This window comes from Podarcis tiliguerta (assembly GCF_965153285.1).
Source record: "Podarcis tiliguerta genome assembly, chromosome: 5".
Classification (NCBI taxonomy): domain Eukaryota; kingdom Metazoa; phylum Chordata; class Lepidosauria; order Squamata; family Lacertidae; genus Podarcis; species Podarcis tiliguerta.
The window spans coordinates 75,207,341-75,217,342 of NC_139538.1; the positions used below are offsets into that span (position 1 = coordinate 75,207,341).

The 10,002-nt window shown below is 39.3% G+C and overlaps 1 protein-coding gene across 13 annotated transcripts in view; it reads left to right on the forward strand.

Annotated features, from left to right (window-relative positions):
• SHLD2 (shieldin complex subunit 2) overlaps positions 1 to 9,505 on the forward strand; it is a 31,031-nt gene extending 21,526 nt beyond the window's left edge. For 12 of the 13 annotated variants that reach the window (XM_083439965.1, XM_083439973.1, XM_083439969.1 and 9 more), the window contains 5 exons: positions 151 to 285; positions 2,371 to 2,577; positions 3,092 to 3,326; positions 7,520 to 7,635; positions 9,019 to 9,505. In XM_083439965.1, coding sequence (XP_083296091.1) covers positions 151 to 285; positions 2,371 to 2,577; positions 3,092 to 3,326; positions 7,520 to 7,635; positions 9,019 to 9,191 — 866 coding nt within the window. In that variant the 3' untranslated portion in view covers positions 9,192 to 9,505. The remainder of the gene's footprint in view (positions 1 to 150; positions 286 to 2,370; positions 2,578 to 3,091; positions 3,327 to 7,519; positions 7,636 to 9,018) is intronic. The other variant, XR_014511019.1, reaches the window with a different exon arrangement.
• The last annotated feature ends 497 nt before the right edge of the window (positions 9,506 to 10,002 follow it).

Genomic DNA, 10,002 nt, shown 5'->3' on the forward strand with positions numbered 1-10,002 from the left:
TGGTGCACGTTCAGCTGAATTGTTAGTTTTCCCCTCTTGCATATAATTTTAGGTGTCAAAATTCTGCTTGACTTAACATCAGCACCCTCAACTACTCCCCCCTCAACTTCTATATAAATCATGTTTGCGTTTGCAATATTTTATCTTTAGAATCTACATACAGTTACAAAGGAGAAACAAAAAGAAAAATTATTTTAACAGTGGAACAGATGAAGGACCAGCATTATGGCTTGGTGTTATGGGGCGCTCTATCGGCTCACTGTCCTCAGCTTCAAAGGAAAAGAGGTAAAAAGTCACTACTTGGTTTAATGCAATATTTGTGGAATTCTTTGTGTAATCCATTGACATAGGGCAACAGAAGGGAGCAAACAGTATGTTATCATTTGACCCTAATCTCCTTTTTGTTTGAAATGGCTATCTCATACTGTATAATACAAATGCCTGCCAAATATATGGCTGATTTCTTACTTCTGAAATAGCAATATCAATCACTTTTGTAACTGTTTCAGTTTGTTTCCAAATAGTTACTAACTAGTTAAAGGCTTTTGTGTTAAGCAACACAAATTCACACAGTAGTCTTGACTTACGTTAGAACTAGCAAACTGCCTATCGTTATGTGATATATGTCCATGTATATTGCAGGTTCATCTTGTGTGTCCCTGTGCAAAAATATTAAGATTTCTGCTCTTTAAACAACTGCAGGTAGCTGACTGCTTTTTATAGCATTTATTTCAAGCTCTGCTTTGTTAAATTAAGGCAAAGAAATCTAGCATTGTGCCCTTCTTTGTCATTCAACCTTGCAATTTAGTCTACAGTTAGTTTTGTGAGTAATTTGAAATTTCAAACAATTTGTGTTTAATCATTAAAGGACTATATCTGGAAGGTAAGATAAGACTTGTGTTCTTAACTGTCCAAATATCTATCTCTGTTGAAAAATCCTAAATGTTCCTATCAAGACTACCAGGATCAGGAGTTCACTTCATGCCAACCAGGGCTGTAGGTCATGACAACTGAGCATTATGACTAACTCACCATAGAGCAGCACGTGGTGGTCATTCATAGTACTACTGAGCATAGGAAAATAGATCAGCATACAGAGGTCATTTCTGTTGGAAATCAAAGTATTTACAAGCCATTATTTCATTATAAATATATTAAGTATGTGAGAGTGTAATCTTGAGCACGTTCCTCAGAAGATACAGTAACATTTATTCTGAATATAAAGAAGTGTTCATATGTATTGAAATTGAAATACCACTATCTTTTGTTGCAAGGATTGTAAAGAGATGTTGGGCAGCAGTTTTGGTCATGATCTGTAAGCCAGAAAATTGAAATCTCTTCCCAGCTATGAATACACTGGGATAGGAGACCTTTAGCGGTTGCCTTCTCTCAGCTTGATTATAATGAAATAGTCATCCAATAGAAGCAATCGCAAACCATGCAATACGTGACCTGTGTGGGAATTGACCATATGATATGTGTCTATGTCATTGGCATAGCTGTCAACTTTTTCCTTTTTTTAAGGGAAATTCCCTTATTCCAAATAGGATTCCTCTCAAGAAAAGGGAAAAGCTATGGTGATGGGTAGGCAAACTAAAGCCCGGAACCGGCCCAATCACCTTCTAAATCCAGCCCGTGGATGGTCCGGGAATCAGCATGTTTTTACATGAGTAGAATGTATGCTTTTATTTAAAATGCATCTCTGGGTTATTTGTGGGTCCTGCCTGGTGTTTTTACATGAGTAGAATGTGTGCTTCTATTTAAATTGTATCTCTGGGTTATTTGTGGGGCATAGGAATTCGTTCATTATTATTTTTTTTCAAAATATAGTCCGGCCCCCTGCTGAAAAAGTTTGCTGACCCCTGGTCTATGTGATTTGGATTCTAAAGGCATTGGCCCCGTGCAAACATTCTAAAGGCATTGGCCCTGTGCAAACTTTCATTGGCTGAGGAACCTGTGGCCCTCCAGATGTTGCTTGACTACAGCTCCTAGCATCCCTGTCATTGGCCGTGCTGGCTGGGACTGATGCAAGTTAGGGTCTAGCAGCATCTGGAGGGCCACAGCTTCTCCACCCCTGCTTTGCATTCATACATGGGACAGATGCATTTGGTGAGTAGGATGGGTTGGTCCTGATGTGACTTCCTCCACCACTCATAGCATCTCCCAAGCAAGATGTTTGTGTAAACTAGGCAAATTTATCTGGTTTGTAAACACTCAAAATGCTATCTATCTATTTTTTGCACACAGCATTGAAGGTATTCCTCTTTTTCATCATCTCTGAAAGTGCACTATTCCATCCAAAGTTTTCTGTGGCTATTAACAAGGAATTAGAATCTAAAATTCTAAGTGGAGTTATTCTTTTCTTCTTAGACCACATATGGGAATTCAAATACCTATTTGTAAAACACAGTCCTATCTCTGGTGAACTCGAATTGCATACAACACCATGGACATCTTTGGAGTGCCTCTTCGATGATGATAGAAGAGCTATTGAGTTCAAAGAGAAGTTTCATAAGGATGTCAGATCACTGATGGGTATAACTACTCTTGCTGCACTTCTGGAGGAGAAATGTTCTGGTGAGATTTTCATTCTTTTTTCTTCCCTCTTTTTAGGGGAGTGGGATTCTCTTGCTCCTTTATTAAATTGTACTGAAGAGCTTTGAGAGGGCAAATGACAGCAATTAAAAATAAAAAAGGAGCACACAATGCCAAGTATCTAATTAAATTAGAGTTGTCCCACATTTGTGCAGTCCTGGTGATTGAATGCCAACCCAAAGGGAAATATGTTTAATGCTCTTTCAAGAAGTATATGGACCATTAGGAAAAGAGAACGCCAAGTGTCACTCCCTGTGTCCTTGTTGGTCTAATTTGGTTCAGTGAAGAAGAGCTGTTTAGGCTGCAATCTAACACACCTTAAAAACAATCCAATTGAACTCAATGGGGTTTACTGTAGACTAAGATTAAGATTAGAACAAGATTAAAATTAGTTTACATGATAGTTCAAGTAGCTACCATTATTCAATTGGCAATAATGATTTACCTGTTTTCTTGGCAGCAGAAGAGACTAGACAACTCCTTTATGTTTCCGTAGGAATGATCCAAGTGAAAGCCTGCATCTCAGAGTTGAAGTTTGCTGTTGCCTCTTCTCCACATGGACAACTTGTCTTTGATTATAAAACTTCACTGCAGCAGATATTCGCTTCTCTTACTCAGATCACCTATGCGGGCTGTGCAAAATGTGGACTTGAACTACAGATAGATGATAACAAGATCTACAGACAGTGTGTTAGCTGCTTACCCTCTAATAAAGTGAAGATATTCTACAGGTAAAAAAGTGTGTATATAATGAATATATGAATGAATGTGTGAGAGTGAATGAGAATCACTTTACGGTAGCTGCCATGTTAACATATAAATCTGGCCCGCAGGAGTATTATTGTAAAAGGGGATATGTTTTATTTATACTTCTACATTCTCTCCATAACATTATTTTAAAGGGAATCAATCCAGTCTGGTGAAATGCTCCCAGGGTCAGATTGAGTCAATTACATTCACTAGGCTTGTGGTTTTCTGTCACCCTACTCTTACTGCTTTGGTATGAATGGGTAGTAGAAAAACTGATAATACTTTATGTGAGTTTTTCACAGAGGGTTGAAGGGTAAGTAGATTCTTCTGGTAGGTGAAGACAAATCCTATGGAAGGTCAAATGTACAGCTGTGTGCCTTGGCATCCCTATCCTGTTGCAGCCCATAGCAATGGGCACCTTGTGGAGGAGCCAAGTGTCTCACACCCCTTTCTGGGAATTACGAGGTTAGCAGGGCAGGTTATAAATGCAACCTTTTAATATAAGCATTGTTTACACCATTTAAATACTGAACGTGTTTATGGTGTATAAACCCAAAAGACCATCAAGTTCCCATTTAAAGTATTAGTTTAGTTTTTATGTCCTTCCATATTTTTCTTGAAGGGGTTCCACCCTCGTAGTACCTTACCAAGCAAACAATGTTGTGGTGCAACAGGATAAAGACGCCTCAGTCTAACAGAAACTGTGTTTGGTCAGTATTACAGAACTAAGTGTTAATGCATATATTTGTATAAATTGCTATTACTTCATTACAAAGTGTGATTTTTGGGTTGTTTCAACCAAAGTCCATCCCAGTCACACAAGGACTTCAGCTTGTGCAACAGAACTTCCCCTTCCACTCCTCTCTTCCAAAGGGAACCCCCAAGTACAGCTTTGGTATACATGCAGGGGGAGGAGTGGGGAAGTTCCATTGCACAGGCAGAAACAGGATATACAAACAGGATGATTTCATTGTATAGAAATCTCTATATTTATCTATCTGTTTTGGTGATTCCCATGGTAATAAAAGTTGCTGACAGAGCTTGAGGCTGAAGTCCAAAAGGTTTATGGGTACCAGTGTAACACAGAGACCCCTGGAAAACTGTTGGAGCAGCAATTCATTAAAAACTAGAAAAAGCATCATGTTTTAAGAAGCCAATTACCTTGCTGAAATAATTCAGCAACTTCTGTTGGAAGAGAAAGCTCACAACAAACACTAGGTGGCAGTAGTGGATAGTTTATGCAGGTGGGAAACCCCCGCCCCACAAAATCCACAGTTGCATCAGACTTTGTTATATATAGCAATAGCTGATATTTGAGGTGGTCTCTTTCAGAAATGTTAAGGGCTTTGTAGCAACTCTGCAGTTAGCATTCACATGGAGACAGTTCACTGTAGAGCGAGGCAAATGGCAGGTTTGTCATAGTCTTATACACTGAATTTGTACAACATAATTTTGTACTTGTCTGCAAGAGAAGTATAGAAAGCCTATTATGAAAATCCTATTTGAAAGGGTTTCTTAAATGAATTTATCACCTACCGATATTTCTTTTGCCTATTAGATTTGTTGAAAGGCAAATACTGGATCGGATTTGCATTTATGATTATGGATTCTTGTCTGGTTTAAGGAACTGCATAAAACAATTAAATTAACATGACATTTCTCTTTCCTGGTCCACTTAATTGCTGCTTGGGTTTCTACAGCTTATTTTAAACTCTGCAGCAACGATTGAAAATAATGGCAGGGCGGGCAGTTCAGAATGTGAAAGTGTGCCTTGCATCTCTCTTTCTCTCCCTGTATGTAGATTAATGTCAAGTTTCTATTTCAGGTGTGGGTATGTGAATTTACATCCTGCCTTCCGCCTCCCTCCTCCCAAAAATGGAATTTAAAATATTATAATAGTTAAAATCTGATTGTTGTAGTAAAACCAAATAATAGTTACATCTAAAGGTAAAGGGACCCCTGACCACTAGGTCCAGTCGTGACCAACTCTGGGGTTGCGGCGCTGAGGGAGCCAGCGTACAGCTTCCGGGTCATGTGGCCAGCATAACTAAGCCGCTTCTGGTGAACCAGAGCAGCGCACGGAAACGCTGTTTACCTTCCCACCAGAGCAGTACCTATTTATCTACTTGCACTTTGACGTGCTTTCAAACTGCTAGGTTGGCAGGAGCATGGACCGAGCAATGGGAGCTCACCCCGTTGCGGGGATTTGAACCTCCGACCTTCTGATCGGCAAGTCCTAGGCTCTGTGGTTTAACTCACAGCGCCACCCGCATCCAAATAGTTACATCTACAAGCCTTTAATTTCCTGTAGTGGTTTTGACTTTATAAGAGCATGACTTTTGGTGAAATCTTTCCCAGTGACCTTATCAGGAACTGATAATGCTGTAGTTAGAAGCCAGTGTCCTGTGTTAATTATTTAGTATATTTCAAAATTAAGCATCTCAACCTGCTTCTCTTTGAAATTGCAATTTATTTGTAGTTGATTAAAAGTATTAGTGGGGGACTGAAATAGCTGCTCAGCTGCCAACCGATTTGGTTCACCTTAATTGCTTGCATACAGAGAGCGAACTGATTAAGCACCACCATTAGTCAAGTGTTTGGAACTTCAAAGCTGAGAATGTCCTTGACTCAAGAAGCCAAAAGTTAGATATGCTTGAGTATACTTCCCCCCCTCCTTGAATTTATTCTGAATCACATGACCTGTTTGAAGGGTCAGCTGCAAACATGTATTTATTTTTTATTTATTTTAAAAAGCTTAGTCTTATTGCTCTGCTCCCCCCCCCCCCCGACTCTGCCTTTGTGGATTTGAACAACAAATGGAGGTGTTCATAAGTATAGAGCTTCATAAATGAGTGATACTATTTTCTTTGGGAAATTTAAGACGTTGTCTTTAGGCACAGCCCTCTTTGACACTGGATGGTCTCCAAGATCATCATTTCAGTTTTCAGTTATAGGGTAGAGAACAAGATTCATAGCAAGTTTCAGATGCCTGTCCTTTGACATTTTCAAGATTTTAACTGCACTACAGTTAAACTGTTTCATTTAAATACAGCTTAAAAACTAACAGTATAACTGCCCCATAACTTCTCCCCGCTGCAGCCCCCAATAAGCGCTCAAGTGTGTGGTTGGAGGATTCCCAAGAGCAGGCTTCCTCAACCTCAGCCCTCCAGATGTTTTTGGCCTATAACTCCCATGATCCCTAGCTAGCAGGACCACTGGTCAGGGATGATGGGAATTGTAGTCTCAAAACATCTGGAAGGCCGAGGTTGAGGAAGCCTTCTCTAGAGCAAGGCAGTTGCAATCGATAAGCTCCCCAAACTGTATTTTATTGTGGTTAATTTATAATACCTCAGAATAACCAGATATATGTACTCCCCTCCCTATACAAGAGGCTGAGTCAAAAGAACAAAGGTATTAATTGCATTTCCCCAAAGATTCTTCCAGTATAGAGATCTTCTCTCTAAGCAACAATGCAGTTGAGCTTGTGCCTACAGATCCTTGTTCATCCGGAATTACAAGGGCTTGAAAATATGAGCTTATAATTTCGTGGCAACCTTTTGAACAGAGGCTTTTCTTTTTAGAAATTTAACACTGTTCTTCTTAATACGTATTTTATGATTTAAAATGCCCAAATCCCTGATATTCAAGTACATGAGTTCTAGAAGGAATTAAAAATTCTTCACTTAATCATAGTTTCCCCTCTTGCTCATGTCTGGAATATCCGAATAGAGTGTTGCAGTCACTCTGGCTGTAAGTATTCCGCTTCTAAAGTGTCTTGTAAATACCACTTTAAAATACAAGGAAAGGCTACTGAAGCAATACACTAGCATATTGTGTAGAGGCAAATTTTGCCTGCTTGTTCAATCAAGGTACCTTACCGAATCATTAAAGCAAGATAATGCAAGAAAAAAGAACTTGTCATATGGATAACAGTATGTGACTGAATGTGATAATTAGGTGTCATGAAAAATTAAGCCATTAAGCACAAGCACTGACAGGACACGTATTTTAAGTACGCTTAATTAGTATATTGATTGTTAAACCCCATATTGATATTTTTTATTGTTTATGTAGAAAATGATGCAGAAAATCTGGTTTAATATGCTGACTGTTTGCCGTAATAAATATTGACTTGACTTAGCACTGACAGCACTTTTCCTGTTTCCTCCTTTAGACCTGCACTGATGACTGTAGAGGATGGGAAATGTGATGTGTCCGTTCAAGTGGCGTCAGAACTAATGGAGAAAATGTTCCTCAATATTCCAGCAGAGTGGCTGAACAAGGCTATAGGTAATACACTGTGAATTATTTGTGTAACTGAATAAAAAAAGCAGATAAAACGTAGTGGTCAAACGTTTGTGGCTATTCAACTTCTACTTATGTGAAGTGGGAGTTCTCCCTAATGCCAGTCCTTTAAAAAAAATCCTCATTAAACTTAAACTGGGAGAGGTTTATTCAGGTGCTTCTCCGACAGACATACCAACTGTTCTGGGAACTTTTTCCACCCTGGGGGCAGAGGCCTGGTTTGCATGCTCCATTAAACCGTAGTTTGCTGCTCCTGGCTCTGCCATGTGTGGGGGAAAACAAACCAGCCTGGCTTGTTGCAACATGCAAACACAGGTGTCATGGGTAGGTAAGTTGAGGGTTATGTGGTCTGGGAGGGTAAACTGGGCCATTGGGAATGTTACTCCCTTTTCTAAATATATTGCAGCCTGACAATCTTAGAGCCCTTATCTTGTGCTTATCCCTGTCTCAGGCCTCTTTCCTTTGCTTTTCACAATATCTTGGTAGGCAGATATTGGCTCTAGCATGAGAAAAAATGGTATAAAACAACATTTGCCTTTTACCCCTTTGCACCCCTGCTATCTTGTTTTACTTTGGCTTGCTTTTATAACAAAAGCACACAAACCAGCTTTGGCCTTGAGGTGTGGTCACAAATGAGGAAGGAGTAAAGCACTCACAAGCACCAAACCATAGTCCAAGCAATGGTTTGATGTTATGTGTTAACCAGGCTGTAGATTACTTCGCTAAGTGAATTGTTAACTACAGTTTTGCATCTTCTGAATGCCATTGAACAGTGTATCAGCCCTTCTACTTTAGAGAACCACAGGAGAGAGGGGTGGTGCTTCTGTGAGTATTCTGCAGACATCCACTGTGCCCCCTTGTACAGTCATGGGGTTTCCTCAGTACAGTGGTACCTCGGGTTAAGTACTTAATTTGTTCCGGAGGTCCGTTCTTAACCTGAAACTGTTCTTAACCTGAAGCACCACTTTAGCTAATGGGGCCTCCTGCCGCCGCCCCGCCGCCGTAGCACGATTTCTGTTCTTATCCTGAAGCAGTATTTCTGGGTTAGCGGAGTCTGTAACTTGAAGCGTATGTAACCTGAGGTGCCACTGTACTGACCAAGAATCCAATGTCAGTAGCAGGCTTCACTCTTTTTGAACACTTATATTTTTAAATTTTAGATAGTTGTGAATGGATTACCCTGCTTTACTGAAAGTCACAAAATGCTTCATATTGTTCTAAAGGCAAGATTATTGGGGAGCCCTGTTAGGGCCCATTTTTCCTGTTCTTGTATGAGGAGGCTTGTCCAGGGAGAATAGCTTATCTTGAGTGTAAACTGGAAAGGAGTCGTGTGATAATAATGTTTGAACCATTCATTGTTTCTTGCAGCGCCTTCTTTAGAGACTACATACGGCATGATAGTAGCAGATCTGTGTCATTCGCTGCTCACAGACACACAAGCATCCTATATTTTGGAAATCAGGAGCCATTTTGTACTGGATGAAAATAGCTACCCTTTGGAGAAGACTTTTAATTTGCTGGATTTTCATCTTGATCTCTGAATATATATACTGAAATGAAATATTTATTTTTAATGATTTATAAAATATCCCAGGTTTTGGATTTTTATAGATACCCTTTGTATTATTTATGAGCAGCAATTATTTCTGTGCAAGATCCTTCTGGTAATTATTATGAAACTAGCTTTTGTGACTAATATTGCTCTTGCCATTATGAAAACATCCAGTCAACATTTTAAATGTCTTACCTAAGAAACTACTTTTCCCTACTCCACCCTTCCATATGAACCCCAATTTTCTTACCATTTTTTACCATTGTACAGTGATATTTATAATAAAATTCACTTTTGAAAGTAGATGTATACTTCAGAGTCTGATCTTTCTTTATTCCTCTGAAGAGCCTTTCATGGACTTGCAGATTGTGACTTCAGCTATTTTTTAACAAATCAAATAACACTGTTGACTAACACTTCTGCATTCATACCAGAAATCTCTCATTTCCTGGATTGAAGTTAAATGTCACTACAGAATTGCAGACGTGTTCCAGAGCAAACACTTGTTTCTATAGTGACATTCAGAGAAAGAAAGAAAACAATTTAAATTATATTTCATTTAATAGAAATCTTATGAACACATGCTGCTACCACCACCACAAAAGCTGATCTGTTTATTAGGCTTGTTCTTTGTGGGGCAGGGGGATCAATGTCTAAACTACAGCCTTAAATTGCTTTAACAATCATTTCCTCTCCCCAGTGAGCCTTAAATTGCTTTAACAATCATTTCCTCTCCCCAGTATATCCTTGAACCTCTAGTTGTTGTGAACTTTGGATGGTTTGTAGTGGCCCACCGACAT